At 45.8% G+C, this 22,725-nt stretch overlaps 2 protein-coding genes across 6 annotated transcripts in view; one reads left to right on the forward strand and one right to left on the reverse strand.

Moving 5' to 3' along the window:
- ARHGAP45 (Rho GTPase activating protein 45) overlaps positions 1–3,972 on the forward strand; it is a 93,824-nt gene extending 89,852 nt beyond the window's left edge. For 2 of the 3 annotated variants that reach the window (XM_033955161.1, XM_033955160.1), the window contains one exon: positions 2,398–3,972. In XM_033955161.1, coding sequence (XP_033811052.1) covers positions 2,398–2,942 — 545 coding nt within the window. In that variant the 3' untranslated portion in view covers positions 2,943–3,972. The remainder of the gene's footprint in view (positions 1–2,397) is intronic. The other variant, XM_033955162.1, reaches the window with a different exon arrangement.
- A 976-nt stretch (positions 3,973–4,948) lies between these two features.
- Positions 4,949–22,493, reverse strand: POLR2E (RNA polymerase II subunit E). Of its 3 annotated transcripts, none has more exons than XM_033956511.1 (8): positions 22,344–22,493; positions 19,196–19,370; positions 18,970–19,085; positions 17,462–17,542; positions 11,405–11,463; positions 5,875–5,953; positions 5,673–5,751; positions 4,949–5,444 (listed from the first exon to the last, which is right to left on the reverse strand). In XM_033956511.1, the coding sequence occupies exons 1-7, from the start codon at positions 22,398–22,400 to the stop codon at positions 5,686–5,688; spliced, it is 633 nt and encodes a 210-aa protein (XP_033812402.1). In that variant the 5' UTR covers positions 22,401–22,493; the 3' UTR covers positions 4,949–5,444; positions 5,673–5,685. The 3 variants fall into 3 exon arrangements, with proteins under 3 accessions (XP_033812402.1, XP_033812405.1, XP_033812403.1); XM_033956514.1 differs by lacking the exon at positions 22,344–22,493 and adding an exon at positions 21,980–22,281; XM_033956512.1 differs by lacking the exon at positions 17,462–17,542.
- Positions 22,494–22,725: the final 232 nt, after the last annotated feature.

The following is a 22,725-nucleotide window of genomic DNA, read 5'->3' on the forward strand; positions in this document are numbered from 1 at the left end:
AAAAACCTCAGTATTTTAGAGGTGAGGGACCCTCAGGAATGTGGCAGAAACCTTAAAAATAGGTTTTTCAGACTCCCCTCCCTGATTTTGCCCATAGACTGTAATAGCCTGTGATATGGTTGCTGAAGGTGCTGCAGCCTGCCTCAGCTCTAAGAAGCAGCTGGATTTGGGAGAATAAATTCTGCCTCAATCAGCCAATCCTCCAAACGCTGAGATCTTTAGGCTGCCAGTAGGACCGATCCTCAACCCTCCATGGAACCACGTATATGAAGGGGGGAGGCAAAGTCACAGCTGGCACCCTGAAGAGCCCCACTGAGCCCTCTGCAGATGCCTAACAGCCTATGCTCGAGCCTTTGCTATTCAGTAGGTAAACTAAGCCTCTAGGACACGTATCAAACACAAGGTTTGCGGGCTGAATCCGGCCCGCCTGGCCATTTTATGTGGCCCATGGCAGTGCTCCCTGCTTTGGAGTCATGGTCTGGGAACTTCTCCTTCTCATAGACTGGCCCCAAAGCTTTAGGTAGTTCCCTCTTTTCTCCGCACCGATCCGATGTCATCCTTATCTTGTCACGCTGAAAACCTGCCAGCCTTGGCAGTGATTCAGCAACGTTGCCCGCAACTCCCCTTTCTGCTATCCATCTGCCTGGTCCACCCAGGCAGAAACAGGAAGTTGCGTCACTGGAGATAGACTATGGCAGATGGAAAGCAGGAAGGGGAGCTGCGGGTAACATTGCTGATTCACTGCCAAGGCTGGCAGATTTTTCAGGGTGACAGAAGGTGAGGGCGACATCAGCACAGTGCTGGCATGGGGTTGGAGAGGTTGTAACCCAATACTTGTACTAAGACTAAGTATCTTAATAAAAAATTTGTCCCACAACTTAGCCTGTGTTTTAGATTTTGGCTCCTTATGTCATTGAGTTTGATACCCCTGCTCTAGGGATATGGTCTCTGAGCTCTGCAAAGTTTTCTACAGGCTGGCCAAACAAGTCCCCAAGGGATTAACCTGCCGGCTGCAGACCCAAGTCTGCTTGTTCTCCAAGCAGGCAGAGCTCTGGTGTACCAACAGCTGTAAACACTGTGTAAAACACCGAAAATAATAAAGAAATATACGGAGCAGTTCAGAAAGACACCTTCCAACTCGCATTCAAAAGAAAAAACTGAAGGGGGCAGCAGAGCCCTCTGGAGAAGGAGGAGGAGGAGTTGAAAACCTAGAAGGGATTCCTTTTGCACAGCTCACAAGCATGGGGAGAATATCCTACTGTCCAGAATGATACACCTATTGCACTAGAACAGTGTTTCTCAATCTTTTCAAGCCAAATACCCCTAAGCCTAACAAATACCAACCGAGTTCCACGCCCAAACGCCGCCCCTGACTCCACCCCCATAATAACAGTACTAACTGTAATATAATTTCTTCCATCCATTTTTCATATATACACAATATAATCTTATTAATACATAATGGTAAGCACAAAATTATAAAAACACAAAGCACACTGTACGCAGAGAAAATGTTAATTATTTTTTATATTTGGAGTTTTTTCAAAGAGGTTAAGGCAGATGACTTTAAAATATGCAATGTCACCTCAGTGACAACTATAGAAAAAATAGACAAATATAATGCAAAATATAGACAGCAGATATAAATTCTCAAAACTGACACATTTTGGTCACTAAATTGAAAATAAAATCATTTTTCCTACCTTTGTTGTCTGGTGATTTCATGAGTCTCTGGTTGCACTTCTTTCTGACTGTGCATCCAATATTTCTTCCCTTCTTTCTGCCCCCTGCATGCTTCCTCTCCTCCAGACCTCATTCCAATCTCCAACCAACATCTCTCTCTATCCCTCCACAAGACCAACTTTTTCTTCCTCTCTCCCTGCCTCTCCACCCGCTCCATTTCCACTCCCCCTGCCGACGTTGCAACAGGCACCTGACACACTCCATTTCCACCCAACCCTCCCTGCTACCGCCGCAACAGGAATGGGTCAGGTGCATGCAGCGACTTCATGCAGCCAGCCCACAAGCCTTCCTCCTGACGTCAATGAGAAGGTTCCAGACCAGGATTGGCTGGGCCGGAACCTTCTCTCTGACGGTAGAATTGACAATGGGGGAAGGTTTGTGGGGTGGCTGCTTGCAGTCGCTGCACACACCTGGCCCGGTCTTGTTGCGACGGTGGGAATGGAGCGTGTTGGATGGCTGTTGGGGGTAGGAATGGAGCGTGTCGGGTGGCTGTTGTGGTAGCGGCGGTTTCAGCGAGGGGACAGGCAGGGAGAGATCACAGTTGGCGGCCAGCCCGCATGCCCCCAACAGGCGGTCCGTGTACCCCAGGTTGAGAAACACTGCACTAGAACACGAGATAGATCTCACTCATGCTGTTTATTCTCTTGTTTCCAGAAAATTATTTGCATTCTACAGAACTCAGAGACCATTCAGAGGACTCCGACTCTGAGCTGGATGATGTGCTATGTGATGGAGTCCCTGAACATCAGACAGCATCAACAGATGTGACTTTACAAACTAGAAAAAAAAGTCAACTCACTAAGCAAGAAAGTGAGACAAGTACAGATGACATTCCATATGCAGATGACAGCAGTGAGGGGCAGCGAAGCCGCACCTGCAGCCTGGGCCAAGCAGATGCTGTCTTCACTTGCATCCAACAGCCGACTGCAGAAGAGCTCAAAAAGACGGAGGACACTGCTATATCCCAATGCTTACAGAATTCTGAAGGGCAGTTAGATGCTGAGCCTGGGATCAGGGAAAACTCACTTTCCCAATATAACATGAATCAGTCAAATAACAAACAGCTGTTCATTGAGGGTCAGCTAAAGCCATACTGCTGCGGACTGCAGCTGCCCCCTGTTCTTCTGTGTAATGAAACCACTGGGCTAAATACAGTACAGAGCAGGCAGCCTGAGTTCATCAGAGTCCAACAGAACTGAGAAATTAGAGCAACCAATATACTGCCCCATCCAAAAAACAAAGACTCCCCAGACCCAGAAGGGAAATGTTACAAGTGAAACTAACTTTGTGGGAAAACCCTTAACCAGGCTGTCATCACAAGACTAGGACTGCCCTATGATTCCTCAGCAGCTCTATAAGGATTAGGAGTTCTGCTTATTGAAATGTACAAAATTTCCACTCATTATTTTCAGAATGCTTATACATAGGTACACACGTAGCAAAAGGTGTCTTCTGATTGGAAGTGTCAGAAACATCTGTACTGGGTCTAATATGAGAAAGGCTCTTAATTCTCTGGATGAATAAGTATGGAATGATATTGCATTACTTCAAAGAACATACTGAAAGGAAATGCAACACAGCCTCAATTAAAAACAGTCTAAACAGAGAGTGACAATTTGGTTTCTGGACTCTAAATTCATGGCAGATCATGCCACTGTTAATCGGGAGGAAATATGTCCATAGCCAGGATACGGTACAGCTACAGCTGTTTTCCAGTCCTCTTTTTATCAGCTGAAAGTGTGCATGCTGCTGGTGCCAGGAACTTCCTCAGGGTCTGTATATAAGGCTTAATGTTCTATATGTGTGTAACCAGATACTTATATGCACTAGAAAGCAGACGGGTCGGACTACTTCCTATGCAATCATGTTCATATTTTGTATTTCGATCACTATTGGTTCTGTTAGTACAATCTCTGTTTTTAATATTAATAGACTATTGTACTATCACTTTTTTTGGATGACCCTAAATTTATATTGCATAAAATACAAATTTTGCATAACACGGCTATTAAGCTTATATTTGGATTGCAAAAAGAAGATAGGATTACACCACATATGCCGAAACTGCATATGTTGAAGCTAGAATTCAGTTCAAAATTTTTTGTACATTGTTTAAAATACGTCAAAGAGATGTTCCCACATATATACCACAAAAAAAATGAAACTATTCCACCCAACTATCATCAAATGACAAAACGCCAAAAAGTAGAGCAGGTATATGGTCAAAATTATCAAAAATCAATTCTTCAATAAGCTTAATAAATACATTCAAAACCATCAAAATATGGGTTGACTGTAAAATGTCACAATAATATTTCAAGGGGGTGAAAGGACCTCAAACTCCCCTTCCCAACTCACTATATAGAAGAGCATATGCTAGTCCATATGCTGTCTTATTGCACAAAATCCCATCTTCAATAATGGCAGCCATTATTGAAGATGGGATTTTATGCAATAAGATAGTATTTGCGAGGCTTTGAAAGTTTTAGTGCCCAAATTATCTGGGAGAAAGAGATGTGCTTTATTCTACCCTGTTAAGTATGCGTTGTGGACATTTTTGTTCTATTAAGAATTACCTGCAACATGGCTGTATGCAGATGATTATTACCTGATCTCTTCAAGTTTCAAGTTTAATGGAGATTTGATTAATCGCTTAATCATAATTCTAAGCGATGTACATAATAATAAAATTACAAAATGTGGGGAATAATACAATAAACAACAAAAATCAGGTCTGACAAGACTATTGACAAACGTAACAAAACTAAGAACATAAGGGAAGAGAGGGATAAGAACTACAAATTGAGAAAGCTTAGGGCGGAACAGGCCCTGTCGGAATCGGAGATTTTAAGTTCTTTGATTTAAGCTAAGTTCCTGTTTTGATTTTTCATTTCATGAATTGGATTTGTTGCACATTTAATGTATGATGAGAAGGGGTGGTAGAACAATAATTGAAAAGATAACCCATTGAATGGACCAGCATGTGCTGTTCTATAGTGAGTTGGGAAGGGGAGTCTGAGGTCCTTTCACCCCCTTGAAATATTATTGTGACATTTTACAGTCAACACATAACTATTGGTTTTGAATGTATTTATTAAGTTTATTGAAGAATTGATTTTTGATAATTTTGATCATATACCCGCTCCACTTTTTGGCGTTTGTCCTTTGACGACAGTTGGGTGAAGTAGTTTTTCTGCGCTGATAGCACTATAGAAATAATAAATAGTAGTAGTAATGGCTAGAAAAGGCAGCTGGAATGAATAATACTCCTACCCTTCCTTACTCAGATTAAAGCATGACCGTGGCTCCTGTCCCCCGAGGTGGTTTCAAATCAGCTTCCCTCAAACAGCATCAGCATGTAGATTAGGAAAAAGTTATTACAGATGAACAGTATGGAGTGTAAAGCTGCAGAAAATCTAGACCCAGATCCAACGAATAATTATTATCACTCAACTCGGACCAGAAACATCACAAGTACAAGGGAAACACAATTTATTTTAACAATTCCAGGAAAAAAATGGAGCCAAAAGAAAAATAGTCACAAGAGTAAAATAAAAATCAGGAGTAAGATTAAATACAGTCCCAGCGGTGATGTGCTCCACTGTCGTTCTCACATTAAGCCCCAGGGAAATCTTCCACCATAAAAGCAGCAGTGAAGAACTTGACGAGCCACTTCATTTTCAATGTAAACAGATTGAATGCTTAAAAGGGAAAAAATTAAATAAAGAAATAAAAATCACTGGTTGTAACTCAATCCCCCACCCCAGAAACCACAGGTGATCCATAAGTAAACAGCAAATCTCACAAAACATATTCATACAGACCAAGAGCGTGTGCTGTCTGATTCATTTTTACAAGGGCAAGCCTCCTTCCCTAGCCTGATATGCCAATTGTTTATACAGCAGCAGGATGGGGTAATGTCTCCCTACCTGGCAGATCCAGTTACTGGACTAGTCTGTAAGTGATGTATCGCCCAGCTGTTTCACTGGGTCTAATAATCTTCACTACCTACAGTGGGAAAGACAGACATGTTTATGGGTATGGTTTACAACTTAAGCTCTCCTTCAATTTCATTCATTGCTTATTTGCTCTTTTATTTGGAAAATCAAAGCCTAGGCTCTGCAAGCTCACCTGTCCACGTTTTATCCCAAAATAGCGTGCCACAGGGTCTCCTGCTTGAATTCTGGGCAGCTGTGACTCTCTCAGCTTGCTAGGGGGCACAGGTAAGGAAAAGAGCAATAGCATAGCAGTACTGATTTGTACCCTTTCAGGGTTTAAACATGCACAGCCCTAATTTAAAATAAACTTTAAAGCCAACCTCTAAAAGACTGGAAGTAGATTACAACAGTGTTTATAAATGTTACAATAATACAAAACATAATAAAATATAACTAAAAATAATAATAAAAAAAAACTAACAATACAAGCCTGACTACTCAATCTAAATCCACATATCCTCAATCACAATATGACCCTTGTCAAATTAGCAGCTAGATGGATTTTATCAGGCTAAGTTACAATAAGACATGGGAAAATATCTCTTTCAAATTTTTTTTAAAACCCCAGTAAGCTTGAGGAGGTGTCAGGGTGAGACGTGTTGCAAGAGGCTCCTCCACTTTCGATGTTTTTTTCTCTTTATTAAGTTTTTGCCTACCTGCTTTTTTAGCAGAGTTTTCTTCTCTGCAATGCCAAAATGCAGGGGGAAACAGAGGAGTGATTTCTCTGCCTCTTCAGTTACACGCCAGACAGCTATTACTATCTATGCTGTCCCTTTTGGATTGAGCGGATCTGCACTCCAAGGGGAGTTGACCTTGGAGTTGGACAGTGACTTGTCGCTGAGCCCGATTGGGCTTGCAATGCCTCCCTGTCCCGGGATGATATTGAGGAATCCATTGGCCCAGCAGGAAGTGTTGGGGTGTGTGTCTCCGGAGCCGACGGTATCATCTTTGACCCTGGAGGTAGATCGATTTCTGCCGAGTTACCATCAAGCGGCAGTAGGAGGAGGAGGCACTCAAGGTACGACGAGTGCAGAAAATGGAGCAGTCTCTCCAATTCAGCCTCTGAGACCCCTGATTAAGCCAGCAGTGGTGGACATGGAGGCGTTGTGGGGAGCCATGGAGAGCCTTCATCAGATATGCTCCCAGTTTATTACCTCAATTCAACAAACTGCAATTTAGATTAAAAATTGTGAGGAAAAAATTCAACTGCAGTCTGGTACACTGGATCAAGTAGATAATTCAGTCTCAGAATTAAAAGTTGCTTCTAATCTTCAGATGAAAGACAAAAATCTATTAATTAGGAAAATTGAGTTTCTAGAATGTAATCGCCTAGAGAACTTTTCCATTCTTTTTTTACATCGATTTTGAAATTTTCTGAGACTAATATGCCACTGCTGCAGAAATTGTATTATCTTAATTTGTTGAAAGAAAAAGATAAGTCATCTACACATCCTGGAGATTTGGATCTTACTGGGATGTTGGAATCCTCACAGATTGAAATCTCAGCGAGAGCTACTCTGCTTGTGACCTTTGTCTTTATGCAAGACAAAGAAGCTGTTCTTCATCTCTTTTACAGAACTGAGAATGTTGAATTTTATGACCACAAGATTGCCATTTTTCCAGATGTTTCAAAGTGGACGCAGGCTAGACGGAAGAAATTTCTGACGTTTCGTCAGTCAGTTTTGGGCCTAGGAGCAACCTATCAACTTAGATTCCCTTGCAAATGTTGTATTACTTATCAGGCAAACAAATATATTTTCTATGAACTAGATCAATTGCAATGTTTTCTGGAAAGTAAGGCTGCCATAACGGTTCCAGACCCCTTCATGATTTCCGCCACTCAGGCCTAAATGTATAAAACCAAAAGAACTCTGTATTTCTGTAGGTTATGTGTATATATGACCGTGAAAAATTTCTTAAGTTCAACTTCTCTTATGGACTATGTTCATGGTATTATTAATAGGTGTGAATGTTTTCACCCCTTTTTTATCCATTGGTATTATTTTCTTTTAAGATGTACATTTAATTTTCTGTATCAACGCTTTCTGTTCTTTGATGTGAAAATGAATAAATAATAAAAAACAAAAACAAAAAACAACTCAATAAAATAAGTAAATTACCCACCCTCACCAAATAGCAACTACAATTAGAGGCTGATCAAAAAACAGGATTCTTGGTTTCGACCAAAACTAATATTTGCAGTTCTTGCTCTTGTTTTTGATGTTTCCAATCTCAAAATGGCCACTGGGACCTCCCCCCAGAAAACCTGCAAGGCAGCCATTATGACTGTGAAACCAGCAGAGGCAAGAGTAATTGGGGATTACTCTTGCCCTGAAGACTAGTGCTGCCCGATTCACGATTCGAATCGGTTCACCGATTCACTTTGGGTGAATTGATTTGAAGCGATTTAAAACAAAAAAAAAAAAAAAAAAAAATTGGCTTCCCGATTCAGCTGACCCTCCCCCCTCACCCCCTAAAGCAGGAGCAGCAGCGCTGCTCTTGCTGGCCAGCAACTGCCGCACCTGCTTTAGAAGGCGAGGAGGGAGGGTCAGCCGGTTAGTGCTGGCGTCCAGCTTCCCCCCCTGGCGTCCGGTTCCCCCCCCCTGGCGTCCCTGCACCGTTTACCTTAAAGAAGCAGCCTCCAGACAAGATCGCAATGCTAGCGATCTTTGCAAACTGCTTCTGAGCTGTTTCCTCTGCCATGATCCCGCCTCTGACGTCAGAGAAGGGGCGGGACTGCGGAAGAGGAAACAGTTTCGAAGCAGTTTGCAAAGATCGCTAGCATCATGATCTTGTCTGCAGGCTGCTTCTTTAAGGTAAATGGTGCAGGGAGGCCAGGGGGAACACGCAGGCCTTCCCGGGGGGTGAGCAGTCCTTTGGGGTGGAGGGTGGGGCAGGCCTTCAAGGGGGGGTGGAGACAGGCCTTCAAGCAAGTTATCAGAAGACAACAAGAGCCTGGGACCAACAAGATCTGAATAATGACCAGACAACAAAAGGTAGAAAAACTAATTTTATTTTCTGTTTTGTGATTACAATATATCAGATTTGAAACGTGTATCCTGCCAGAGCAGGTGTTAGACCGCAAACATGAGCTAGGATTTAACAGAGAGAGGAAAAGTCTTTTTTGTTTGTTAGGTTTGTGGTTAGGAGAAGGCAAAGAGGGTGAAGAGGCTATAAAATAAACCCACCAGGATGTTTGAAAAAAAACACCCAATTGGGCAGGAGAATCAAATAACCAATTCAATAGGCTGAATCAAATCAAAATTTTTTTTCCTGAATCAGGCAGCACTACTCAGGCAGCACTACTGAAGACCCATTAGACCACCAGGTTTAAAGGTGGGCATGGGAGTGGGTATGGGGGTGGTTGGGTGAAGAGACATAGTGTGGAGAATGATTGTGAGGCATAAGGGTAAGGGAAATGGGGGTCGGTGTCAGCTTCACTGCTGAAACTGAAATTCAGTCGGGCTCTAAATATAACCACTCTAATCCTTTAACAGCTATTTACCTTCTACAATAAGGAAATCCATTCTAGCTCAGCAGGTACAACCAGCTGTTCGATTTCTTGGAAGAGATAATACTCTTAATATCCTTGATAATCTATTCATGCCAAGGGAGCTCAACTTGCCAATATCCTTTCCAGCATATTTACTGATCTGAACTCCCTTGCTGAAGGCATAGCCAACAAAATCTTCCCCTTGGAAAGCAGCACCCAATCCAGAAAATGGTTTCTCAAGCTCTTATTTAGGCATTTAGGTCCTTGGCCTGTGGCCCCAGATTACTGCTCATAAAGTTATCAATAATCTAAACAGGGTGGACAAAAATCAATGATTTTTTTGTTTTAATAAAATGTTTAAGGTAGGAGGGAGGGAGATTTGTGGCTGTAAGGAGGGGGGGGCGACTCATGCTGAGGGAGAGAGGGCAGACCCAGGGGAGAAGGTGGACCAAAAGTGTGTGGGGGGGGGGGTGAGGAAGGGACATGGATAGTGGACCTACAGGGTGGAGGGAAGATGGATGGATGCTGGACCCATAAGAGTGGGGGGAGAAAGTGACCCAGAAAGAAGGGAAAAACACATGCTGGACCTACAAGTGGGGGAGGGGCATGATAGAGGGAGGTGGGAGGGGAGGCAAAACTATTTTTACAGTAACTCTAAAGCAACCAGAAGCTATAAGTTATCTGGTATTCATCAATCCCCATGGATGCCAGATAACTAGGTCATTTTCTTTGCTGATAAACTTACTTTTTACACTAGCTAGCTACATTTTATGTAGGTAGACATAGCTACTAAATATTTGAATGAACACAACTGGGTCAGTTTACTCACAGATCTGGCCACTGGCTAGATGTAATTTTTTTATTTTTGTTTGGATCTAAGTTTTCTGAGGTTTATATTCAATATGAGATAATTCTGCCCTTGTATAAGTTTCTCATATGTTGTGACAACTGAATATGAGAATTAAGATGGTTCCCATAAGCAGGAAAACTGATGAAGATAATGTCATTGCAGCACTTAGCACATGCAACACTAAATCTAAATATATGTATTTAGTTCAGATGGTTAACTTTTGAGATAGTCAGTGCTCAACCTTCTCCTTTACCCAGCTCAGTTTATACAGGTAAAATCACTACCTCCACAAATTTAACCAGGTAAGAAAGTAGCTGGGATCAGTGTGTTCCTGCGGTGGGCTTTTCACTTTCACAGAGCAGTTCTGTTTATCAGCGGTCAGCCCAGCCTTGTTCTACACACAGCATTTTCGATTTGGACACTAATTCCATAATACCAGTGTATTATTTGACGACCGGACCCTTGAGAAAGACTTTGTTAGCCGAAACACGACCCATGTCGGGTCTGTTAGCTTTTAATACGGTTAATATGGATATTTTTTTTAACATTGATTGAAGAAATAAAGGAAGGTCAAGAACATTGTGTTTCATCCACAGTTTGTTTTGTTGTTGGATTGCTCCTCTTCCTTTGGAACATCAGGTCTTCCTGCTTTTCATACTTCTAAAACATAGCCAGACAGCATGATATTATTGGGGCTGTTAATAAGTTTCATACTTGGGGTTTTATCTCAAAAGTAAACCATCTGAGCCAAATTCAGATTACTGGTATAGTTGTTTCAAATTGAATATAAACCTCAGAAAACCTAGATTAAAAAAAAAAAAAAAAAAATCACAACTTGCTAGTAGACAGATCTAGAAGTAAACTGACCCAGTTATGTTCATCCTGATATCTACCTCACAGAACATAGCTGAATATTGCAGATATTGTGTTATCTGGTTACATTTTAGAAGCCCATCCCAGTCACTTTCTTACCTGGTTAAACTTGTGAAGGTAGAAGCTGAGATGGTAAGGGAACTTGTCACTCATAAAATTAGCAATAAATCTGTGATGGACATATTGAGCGTAATAATCTGAAAATAGATAGAAAGCTAATGGTATGAGCTCCAGACTCTTAGGAGTGCCTCTGACTAGTTAAAATTATTACAGGCTATGAATTAAAGAACAAGGCTGAATAGTGCATGTCAGAGTACCAGTAGGAAAGCTTCTAAATCCAGGATGTCAAGACACTAGAAGCATCCAGAGAAGCTCTTCTGCTGAACCTGGGGCACTACCACCTGCTCCCCACCTCAGAGAAGGCACACCAACCTGCAGAAAGGATACTATCTGGCCAATAGCTCTGTCACTTCATCTTTTGTCATCACCACATGTTCTGGAACCAGCTGCAAATACAGAAAAGAAAGCTCAATAAAGAAATCAGCTCCAATTCTTCTGAAGTGATGCTAGGAAAAAGCACAGTTACTTACCGTAACAGGTGTTATCCAGGGACAGCAGGCATATATTCTCACATGTGGGTGACGTCATCTACGGAGCCCCGATGCGGAAGCATTTTCAAGCAAACTTGGTTGAAGATTTAAGTTTGCTCTGCTGCTCCACGCATGCGTGCCTTCCTGCTCCACTAGGGGGCGCATCCCCTCGTGGTCTCCAGTTCACTTAACTAGCAAAGAAGCCAACCTCGGGGAGGTGGGCGGGTTGTGAGAATATATGCCTGCTGTCCCTGGATAACACCTGTTACGGTAAGTAACTGTGCTTTATCCCAGGACAAGCAGGCATGATATTCTCACATGTGGGTGACCTCCAAGCTAACTGAAAAGGGATGGAGGGAAGTTGGCAATTTAAGCAAATGGATTTCGCAAAACCGATTGGCCGAATCGGCCATCGCTCCTGGACAGTGAGTCCAGACAGTAGTGGGAGGTGAAAGTATGAACCGAAGACCACGTGGCAGCCTTGCAGATTTCCTCGATAGGTGTGGACCTGAGGAACGCTACGGAGGCTGCCATCGCTCGGACCTTGTGTCCCGTTACTCGACCATGCAGCGCGAGACCAGCCTGAGCGTAGCAGAAGGAGATGCAATCGGCCAATCAGTTGGACAAGGTGCGCTTGGAAACTGGGTGACCTAACTGGTTTGGGTCGAATGACAAAAACAATTGCGGGACTTTCCGGTGTGGCTGAGTGCGTTGGAGGTAGAAGGCCAACGCTCTCTTACAGTCAAGAGTGTGGAGCGCCATCTCTCCGGGATGAGAGTGGGGCTTGGGAAAAAACACAGGCAAGACAATGGACTGATTGAGGTGAAAATCAGACACTACTTTAGGCAAGAACTTTGGATGAGTGCGGAGTACCACCTTGTCGTGATGGAATACCGTGAAGGGTGGGTCCGCTACCAGAGCCTGTAACTCACTAACCCGCCGAGCGGAAGTGAGCGCAAGCAGGAAAATTACCTTCCAAGTGAGGAATTTTGGATGGCATTTGTCTAGGGGCTCAAATGGAGGTTTCATTAGTTGAGCCAGAACCACGTTGAGGTCCCAAACCACCGGAGGAGGTTTGAGAGGAGGGTGGACATTCAGGAGACCCTTCATGAAGCGAGAGACTAAGGGATGGAGCGAGAGGGCTTTCCCTTCCAGGGGCTGGTGAAAGGCCGCAATTGCACTGAGGTGTACTCGAATGGAGTTGGTCTTTAGGCCGGAGTGAGATAATTGAAGTAAATAGTCAAGGACCAGAGGGACGGGGACCGACACTGGGTCCTGGCTGTGGGAGGAGCACCAGGTTGAGAATCTGGTCCACTTTTGGGAGTAGCAGGTTCTCGTCGAGGTCTTTCTAGAGGCCTCCAATATCTCCTTGACTGATTGAGACACGGGGAGAGAAGTCAGGGGGAAAGAAACCAAGCATTCAGATGAAGAGATTGAAGATTGGGATGTAACAGCGAACCCTGACCCTGTGATAGTAGAGAGGGAAACCGAGGCAGAGGCAGTGGATCTCTGACACTGAGTTGAAGTAGAAGGGAAAACCAAGGCTGGCGTGGCCAGCGAGGAGCAATCAGGATCAGGATGGCTTGTACTGTTTTCAGGTGGACAAGCGTCCGCAGGATCAGAGGAAACGCGTACATGAACCTTCCCTCCCAGTCGAGGAGGAAGGCGTCGGCCTCGAGCCGGTCTGGGGAGTACATCCGGGAGCAGAAGAGAGGCAGTTTGTGATTGTGGGGGGATGCGAACAGATCTATTTGAGGTGTCCCCCACTGTTCGAACACCTGTCGTAAGGTCTGAGAGTGCAGTGACCACTCGTGTGGCTGGAGGAGGCGGCTGAGTCTGTCCGCCAGACAGTTTTGTTCTCCTTGTATGTACACCGCTCGAAGGAAGGTATTGTTGAAGATTGCCCATTTCCAGAGGCGCAGGGTTTCCCGGCAGAGGGGCCAAGACCCTGTTCCCCCTTGTTTGTTTACGTAGTACATTGCTACCTGGTTGTCGGTTCGGATGAGAACCACCCGGTCGTGGAGCAGATGTTGAAAAGCTACAGCTGCGAGATAGATGGCCCGAAGCTCTAGCACGTTGATGTGGCAGCGACGGTCCTCTGCTGACCACATCCCTTGAGTGCGTAGGCCATCCAGATGGGCTCCCCAAGCGTACTCCGATGAGTCCATGGTGAGCACCTTGTTGTGTGGGGGGGCGAGGAAGAGCAAACCTTTGGAAAGATTTGAAGAGTCGGCCCACCAGCGGAGCGATCGTTGCAAGGAAGGAGTCACTGTCACGGGGCGATCGATCGAGTCCCGATCTTGACGCCATTGAGAGGCTAGGTTCCATTGAGGGATTCTCAGGTGGAGACGGGCGAATGGTGTGACGTGGACGGTGGAGGCCATGTGGCCTAGTAGAGTCATCATCTGTCGAGCTGATACCGAGGGTAGCAGTGAGATCCTTCGACTCAGATTTACTAACGCCTCTAGACGTGGAGGGGGGGGAAGGAACGGAGGCGAACCGTGTCCAGCGTGGCCCCGATGAACTGCAGGGACTGTGAGGGGCTCAGTTGGGATTTTGGGAAGTTTACCTCGAACCCCAGACTCTGTAGGTAGATAATAGTCTGTTGGGTCGCTGAGATAACCCCTTCCCTGGACGGGGCTTTGATCAGCCAGTCATCCAGGTAGGGGAATACCTGAAGGCCCTGGGAGCGTAAGGCAGCTGCGACCACCACGAGGCACTTGGTGAAGACCCGGGGTGACGATGCTAGGCCGAAGGGGAGGACTCAGTATTGTAGGTGCAGGTCCCCTACTTGGAAACGCAAGAACTTGCGGTGAGCGGGGTGCACTGGAACATGTGTGTACGCCTCCTTCAGATCGAGGGAGCAGAGCCAATCGCCTTTTTCGATCAGGGGGTAGAGGATCGGTAGGGAAAGCATCCGAAATTTTTCCAGTACCAGAAATTTGTTGAGTCGTCTCAAGTCTAGTATTGGGCGTAGGTCTCCGGTTTTCAGGAAGTAATGGGAGTAGAAGCCCTTCCCCCGTTGGTCGGGGGAACCTCCTCCACTGCTCGCAGGTGAAGCAGATCTCGAGCTTCTGAGAGGAGTAGGGGTAGTAGCGTTCGGTTGGGAGGGCACTTCCCTGGGGGGCTGTCTGGGGGAATGGCTCGAAAGTTGAGAGAGTATCCTGATGAGATCACGCCAAGGACCCATGCGTCCGACGTGAGTTGTTCCCAGTGAGGGTAAAAAGCTCTGAGGCGGCCCCCGATAGGCAGGGAGCTTGGAACTCTGGTGGAGGGGGTCAGCCCCCTTCCGCGTATCCTGTCAAAAGGACGGGGATGGTTTGGTAGTTGCAGGCGGTTGGGATTTGGGTGAGGCCTGGTGGTGGGCTTGCGGACGCCTGGGCGGAGGCTGGGAGAAGGCAGGAGTGGATTTTTGCGGGTAGCGGCGCGGAGGGGCCCTGAATGGCCTGGACGCAGGCGGTTTTGGCTTTTGCCGGACAAGGGAGGCAAATGAGTGTTCATGTTCAGAGAGGCGTTTTGTAGCCACCTCGATAGTGTCGTCAAACAGCTCTTTTCCCACGCAGGGGAGGTTAGCCAACCGGTCCTGTAAGTTGGGGTCCATGTCGACCAGGCGCAGCCAAGCTAGTCGGCGCATGGCGATAGCAAAGGCTGCCTCTCTGGAGGAGAGTTCAAAGCCATCGTAGGCCGCGTGGAATAGATGGAGGCGTAGGTTGGAGAGGGACTCTACAAGCAGGCTAAACGCTCCTTGGCGAGAGGCTGGTAAGTCAGTCTCAAAGGTTCTCAGTAGTCCGATGAGGTGTTTGAGGTAGGATGTGAAGGTGAAAGTGTAGCTTTGCACCCTAGAGGCCATCATCGCATTTTGATATAGTCTCCTGCCGAACTTGTCCAGGGTTCGGCCTTCCCGACCTGGGGGGACCGTGGCTGAGACCCGGGAGGGGTGAGCCTTTTTCAGGGATGATTCTACCAGCAGCGACTGGTGGGAGAGCTGCGGTTGTTCAAACCCCGGGTAGGGTACCGTAGGATACTTGGCCTCCATTTTGGAGGGGACGGCTGTGACCATGTAGGGGGTCTCCAGGTTCCTGAAGAAAGCCTGTTGGAGTACTGGATTAGACGGTAAGCGAAGGGACTCTCTGGGCAGTGATGGCATGTCCAGCTCCGCTAGGTACTCCTTTGAGTATCTGGAGTCGGACTGGAGGTCTAAGTTCAAAGCGTGGCCCATGTCCTGGACAAAGCGAGTGAAGGATGGGTGGGATGTTCCCGAGGCCCCGTGTGGGGTCGGTGAACGAGACATCCGTCGGGTGGAGAAGGACGGGGAGGCTTCCCTCGAGTATCGAGGTTCCCGCTCCGATCCACGTTCCGAGACCGGGGAAGCACTGTGAAAGTGTTCCGGGGTCAGGGATCTCCGACGTCTCGAGGAGCCCCTCGGAGACGATGCTGGGGTTCGGGATACCGATCGATGTCGAATCGGTGACCTCGACCCGGACTCCCTCGGTGAAAGCCTGACACCTCGGATCAGAGCCCCGGTCCGAGGGGGAGTTCGGAGGATGCGCGGGTTGGAGAGTGATAACTCCGCCACCCTGAGCGGTCCCGTACGAGGTGTAGGGGAACGGCCTCGTAGAGTGGGGGAACTCCGGGCCTTCTTGGAGGTACGGCGGTTCGAGGTTTCTGTCGGTTTAGCACGACGTTTTGCCCTGTGGCGGTCTGTGGAGGGAGAGCGCCTCGGGTGCCTCGGCGAGGAGTCAGAGGAGGATGAGATGCGGCGAAGCTTGCGCACTTTTCCCCGAGGTGGCTCGACGCGAGGCTCAGGCTGGTCTGGCACATGCGAGGTCGAGGTCGAGGCCGGTTGTAGATGGGCCATTGCAGCGGACAGCTCCGACGAGATCATTGCTCGGAGTAGGTCCTGGAAGACAGGCACGGACAGCATCGAAGGCATGTCCACTGCCTCGGTGCACTCCACCGGGGGCGACCTCGTATCAGAGTATTCCCGTGTGGTGGAGGCACGGCCCGAAGGCTTGGAGGGCTTCACCGGGGCTGTAAGCATGGGGCTTCCGCCATGCGTCGCCGGTGTCCCCGAGGTTGGTTTCTTTGCTGGTAAAGAACCTGAAGAGGGAAGAGGGGACTTACCCGGAGCCGAGGCTTTCTGTTGTCTCGAGGACTTCGGAGTCGAGTCTCGAGGCGATGCCGAGGTATTCGGGGCCGAGGTCAAGGCCGGGGCCGACCTCGAGGCCGAGGTAGAGGGTTGGTCTGGGGCAAAAAGATCCGCCCGGTTCTGGAAGGTAGCGCACTGGGGGCAGGAGTCGGTTGGATGAGCGGCCCCCAGGCAGAGGATGAACCGGCGATGCGGGTCTGTGATGGAAAGAAGCCGCTCGCACCGGGTGCACTTTTTAAAGCCGGTCAAAGGCCGGGACATAGAATCGAAAGTGGCCGCGGCTCGAGTAGCCACGGGCCACGGGGACCCGGAAGCCTCCGGGTCGGTCAAAAACGAAGCAGGAATCAAGTTGAAAAGGAAAAAATTCGCGCACAGCGACTTAATCGAGAAAAACAAGAAAAAATTGCGGTGCTAGAAGGCAGTTGGGGCAGAGCCTGAAAAAACACGACTTCTAGGCTCAGCGGAAAATTTTGAACTGGAGACCACGAGGGGATGCGCCCCCTAGTGGAGCAGGAAGGCACGCATGCGTGGAGCAGCAGAGCAAACTTAAATCTTCAACCAAGTTTGCTTGAAAATGCTTCCGCATCGGGGCTCCGTAGATGACGTCACCCACATGTGAGAATATCATGCCTGCTTGTCCTGGGATAAGCTCAGTTTACAACATGCCCAGTACGATACTTTGCTTTCTCATGATAAGCAAAGCACTGGGAATTCACACAGCATATTTTCTATAACAGAAGAACTATACAAGCAGGAGATGCTCACCTCATGTTCTGTGATATTGATAAGTAACTCCTGTTGTAGAAATTGCTCAAGGATATATTTTGGAGCCATGTCTACAAGTGACTGAAACAAACCAACAGAGAAAGATCACTACGAAGCGGAAATTAAAGATTCACAGCAGGGAATAAAACATTTACATTGGAGTTCTTTTTACCTTTTATTTAATCCAAAAAAATAACAAAATCTCACATAACTAAGCCACTACACAAATCAGACCGTCCTGAACAATAAGGACACTATAATTTTATACAAGAGTTACTCACTTTTAAGTAGATAAAAAGGAGAATTCTAGAAACTGGCACCTCATCTATGAACCCCCAATGCCATGCGCTTAGTGACAGCTCTATAAAAGCATATTGGAGTCAAGATTCTAGCAGAAGGTTGACATTGGCGCATTCATGTGTAGATGCCCCTCCATGTCATTTTTTTCCAACTTTTACATTCGTACAATCCTTGATAAACAATTACAAGGACTATAAATACAAACTAAAATCATCCCTCCCATGCAGCAGTCACTGGGGGAAGCCACTACTTGCCCTGGGATTAGTAGGATGGAATGTTGCTACTATTTGGGTTTCTGCCAGGTACTTGGGACCTAGATTGGCCACTGTTAGAAGGAGGGGACAACGACAGTTTATGAGGCGGGTTGGAGTTTTGGGGGAAAAATAAAATCATCCTGTCGGTATGGACCACTGATGCGGCTCCCTCCTTTTGGGCTTGGAGGAATAGACTTCATACACTTTTGCTTTTTGAGCGGAGAGTAGCCTTTGCCAGTTGTAAACGCAAACAATTCCTTCAGATCTGGGATCCCTACATCCAATCCTTAGCCCCAGGGGCACACAGTGAGGTCCTAAATTCTCTTTCTTAAATTTGAGGTTGTGCAGGAGGGTGGGTGGGGTTGTCAGAGGTGCATGAGGGGAGGGTTTTTTTAATCTCTCTCTCTCTGCTCTATCTGGGTTGGGGTTTACTTGTCTTCCCACTTCTGGAATGCGGGAGATGCATCTCGGAAGACTAGCAGAGCTCGTAGTTTTCCGAGTTTTTGCTACGATAACAATTTGCGATGACAATGGGTGGGTTGGGGGTATTATAGTCTGGGTCATTGAGATGTCGGTTTTCTTTTTTTCATGTTGGAATTGCTGTTGCACTGCACCATTGTGTCTCTTAATTTGTCTGCCTTTTGGGTCTTTATCCTGTGGGATGTGGTTCACTTTCTTGCTGTTGTCTTAGTATTTTAGTACCGCATTCTGGAGGATGCTCCCTGCTTTGGGTATGGGGTGGGGAGGTATCAGCTGTTTACTCATGCTTGTTGTTCTAGTTCTGTATGAGACTTGTTTTGATTTGTGGCTATGCCCTGAGTGCTTGTTTGTACTTTAATTTGAAAACCATTTTATTATGAAGGAATGGCACCATATTTATAAAACACATGAGAAGAACAAAGCAATGCAGTCAGAATAAGCAGTGCACCCCCTGCTCAGCTGAGCACAAGGTACCTGTTTTGCTGAAGGTGTCATGCCCTGCTGCACAACAATCAAAGCTCTCGTAATGTTCTCCTCTTGCATTCTCTGGCAATACATCTTGATAGTTTTAATGCCAACCTTTGGCTCCTCTGAGAAAGAAAAACAACAAAGAAGTTTATTTCACACAAAAAACTGGACTAACTATTCCTTACTATAACCATAAATACATATTAAGAGAGATTTTGGGTAACTGCCTCACCTGGAAAAAAGACAAACATCTGATCTGTTGGGTCATCATTGTGTGCCACCAGCACTGTGAGGTCAGTACGTCGTGGGCGTCCTTCACTGGGCTTGTCCCCAAACTGAGCTTTAAACTCATCCAATGTTTGATCCAGCTCATCCTGGGTTACTAAATAACCTCGGTCATGGCAGAGCTGGGAAAGACAAGTCTGTGTTAAAAACCCTAAAGTCAAAGCTAGACGTCCATGAGCTGAGCTGCAGACAAAAAACAATCTTAATATAAGCTTGAATCCACAAGTTTACTAATGAGTGGACTTTAACTACCATCCAACAGCGAGGACTGTCTGAACTTTAAAGTCTCAGAAATGCAAAATGAGAGATCACATTCAGATCTCTTATCCAATCAAGTTACACAATAACTTGTTTCCAGAGCAGTGAGAGAGTTCTCCATACCACAAAAGTAGAGTAGCTGTCTAATGATTGGTGCAGTGGCCCAAGAACCTGGAGAACTAGGTTAGAGTCCCACTACCCCAGGTACACAAATACATGTATTTAAAATGTAAACTGTTTTGATTGTAATCAAGAAAAGTAGTATTTAAAATCCCATCCCCTTTCCCAAGACAACTGTAAAGGGCCCTTTTACTAAAGCAGTTAGTGTAAGAATTAGCCCATTAACCACTTCTGCACAAGTGCACCATTACCATGGCAGTTTGCACAAACAAATTTGCTCATGTTGTGTTAAGGGATGGGAACTGGACAGGACATGGGCAGAAAATGGACATGGACTGCATACCATAGTTAACATACTGTACTTATTATACGCTGTCACAGGTTCACATAGTGCCTCCTCAATAGGAGGAGCTAAGTGCATCCAAGATAACTACAATCAGGTTCACTCTCACTAGTGCAATTTTCAGTGCAGTAATTCCCAACAATTACGCTGCAGCCTTTGCACTTAGTGCATTTTAATTCTTGCTGTTAAGGCATGCTAAGTACACTTTAGTAAAAGACCCTCTAAGAGAGGCAGAGGGCTTTTCTTAAACCTCCGGAGTAATGAGTGTTGAAATTCTGAGTACAATTTTTAGTGTAAATGTCTTACTATACTTTGGATTAATAAAATAATTAGATGAATACTGCACCGTGGTCAAATATTGTACACAAATACAAAGTAAAGCAAAGTGACATGGCGTAGCAAGCCAAGAACCTGTACAGCCAGGTTTTAACAATTACTGATGCCTCTCATAACCTTGGATAAGTCATTTTATCCTCCACTGCCTCAGTTATAAGCAAATTATAAGCCTACTGGAGATATGGGAAAAACAACAGTGTCTGAAAGTAACTTGTCCTAAAAAACTACTGGGAATATATGACCCAAATATCACAGAGATTCAGGGAAGGCCATCCAGGTGTGGGGATCTAAGGGTCTTGGCTCAACAAGTTCCAATCTGTAACTTATAAAGGCCAAATGGCCCATCCGCAGTAACCATTGACTCTATCTCTCTCTAAGAGATCCCACGTGCCTATCCCACACTGTCTTAAATTAAGACACAGTCTCTTTCTCCACCACCTCTTCCGGGAGACTGTTCCACGCATCTACCACCTTTTCTGTTAAAAAGTATTTCCTTAGATTACTCCTGAGCCTATCACCTCTTAATTTCATCCTATGCCTTCTCATTCCAGTGCTTCCTTTCAAATTAAAGAGACTCAACTCATGTGCATTTATGTCATGAAGGTATTTAAACATCTCTATCATATCTCCCCTCTTCCACCTCTCCTCCAAAAGTATACATATTGAGATCTTTAAGTATGTCCCCATACGCCTTATGACGAAGACCACACACCATTTTAGTAGCCTTCCACTGGACCTACTCCATACTTTTTATATCTTTTGAAGGTGCGGCCTGCAGAATTGTACACAATATTCTAAATGAGGTCTTACCAGAATCTTATACAGGGGATCAATACATCCTTTTTCCTACTGGTCATACCTCTTCCTATGCACCCTAGCATCCTTCTAGCTTTCATTGTCACCTTTTCAACCTGTTTGGCCACCTTAAGATCATCACATACTATCACACCCAAGTCCCACTCTTCTGTCGTGCACATAAGTTCTTCACCCCCTAAACTTTACCATTCCTTTGGGTGTTTGCAGCCTAAATGCATGACTTTGCATTTCTTAGTATTACATTTTAGCTGACAAATTTCAGACCATTCTTCAAGCTTTGCTAGGTCTTTCTTCATGTTATTCACACCATCCGGGGGATCTACTCTATTGCAGATTTTGGTATCCTCTACAAAGACGCAAATCATACCTTCAGCAATATCGCTTATAAAAATGTTAGAAAGGAATAGGCCCAAGAACAGAACTTTGAGGTAACATCCCTTTCCTGTAGATCGTCAAAACTGGGAATTCTCTCCCCACACTCCCCCCAGGCTCATCAGATCTCTCTCTTACCTGTACCTTTCTCCTCTACTGCCAACTCCAGACTCCATCCCTTCTACTTTGCTGCCCCATATGCTTGGAACAAATTGCCTGACTCAGTGCATCATCACATTGATGCCCACATGTGCACAGAGGCCCTCCAGGTGCAGCCCTGAGCTCAGAGCCTTCCAAAACTCACCTGGTAAACCTAGTCAGGCTCCATCTTTGGCAATATTATAATCCAGACTCAAAGCCCACTTCGCTGAAGCTGCTTTCAATTCCAAACTCTAACCCACCTGATAAGTACCAATATCTGTCATCATTGTCTCTGTAATTCCCCCCACCACCACCTGAGCACTGTGCACACATGCACCTTCTTACCCAGTTTGTCTGCCTTGACTAGATTGCAAGCTCTTTTGAGCAGGAACTGCCTCTTCTATATTTTGATGTACAGCGCCGCGTACGTCTAGTTGCGCTATAGAAATGATACTCGTAAGTAGTAGGAATTCTGCTCCAGCCTAGGAGTTATGTAAGCAGGTTTTGAACCACGAAAAACAAGATTCAAATTCTGCTTCTCCCACAGACACTGTTTGTGATGCTATAAAAGTCAGATCACCCTCCATTGCCTTAAGGCAAAGATCGGCGACCGACTCCCGGATCATCTCTCTTTCCTTCCCCCGAGGTACGTTAGCAAAACCACTTAATAAAGCGTCACAAGGCGATGTCCCCTCCGCATCCCAGGCACCTGCATAATTGTTTTGCGAATCTTCCACAGCCGGTAAGTCTCTTCCTCATCATCCATGCCGACCACAGCAAATCAAGCACCTACAATCGTCGGCGCATGCGTCCGCAACGTGCCCCACAGAATACGACGTAAGTGTCAGGCACGTGACTACGACGACTGCTTGCGCATGTGTTCTCCGGGTCTCACAAAGACTAGCTGCTTACAAGCCCATTAGTTTCGGCCAATGGTTGTCTGCGCATGCATCTGCAAAACAAACTTTTTCGTGTGCATAGGACAGGAGCCAGCTATGTGGCTGCTTGTGCAAACTTTTACTGTGTCAGTCCAGGGAAAGGTAATTTCCAATCACTTTGAAAAGTTGGCTCCTATGAGGGTGTAGGTCTGT

This window comes from Geotrypetes seraphini, chromosome 8, assembly GCF_902459505.1.
Source record: "Geotrypetes seraphini chromosome 8, aGeoSer1.1, whole genome shotgun sequence".
NCBI lineage: Eukaryota > Metazoa > Chordata > Amphibia > Gymnophiona > Dermophiidae > Geotrypetes > Geotrypetes seraphini.

Coding starts and splice junctions, on each gene's coding strand:
- POLR2E (XM_033956511.1), bottom strand. CDS start 22,400: ATGGATGATGAGGAAGAGACTTACCGGCTGTGGAAGATTCGCAAAACA. Junction 19,086..19,195: donor GATGTTTGTCTTTTTTCCAG/GTGAGGCAGTTA, acceptor TTTCTTTCTCAG/AGGAGCCAAAGGTTGGCATT. Junction 5,752..5,874: donor TTGGGATAAAACGTGGACAG/GTGAGCTTGCAG, acceptor TTCCCACTGTAG/GTAGTGAAGATTATTAGACC.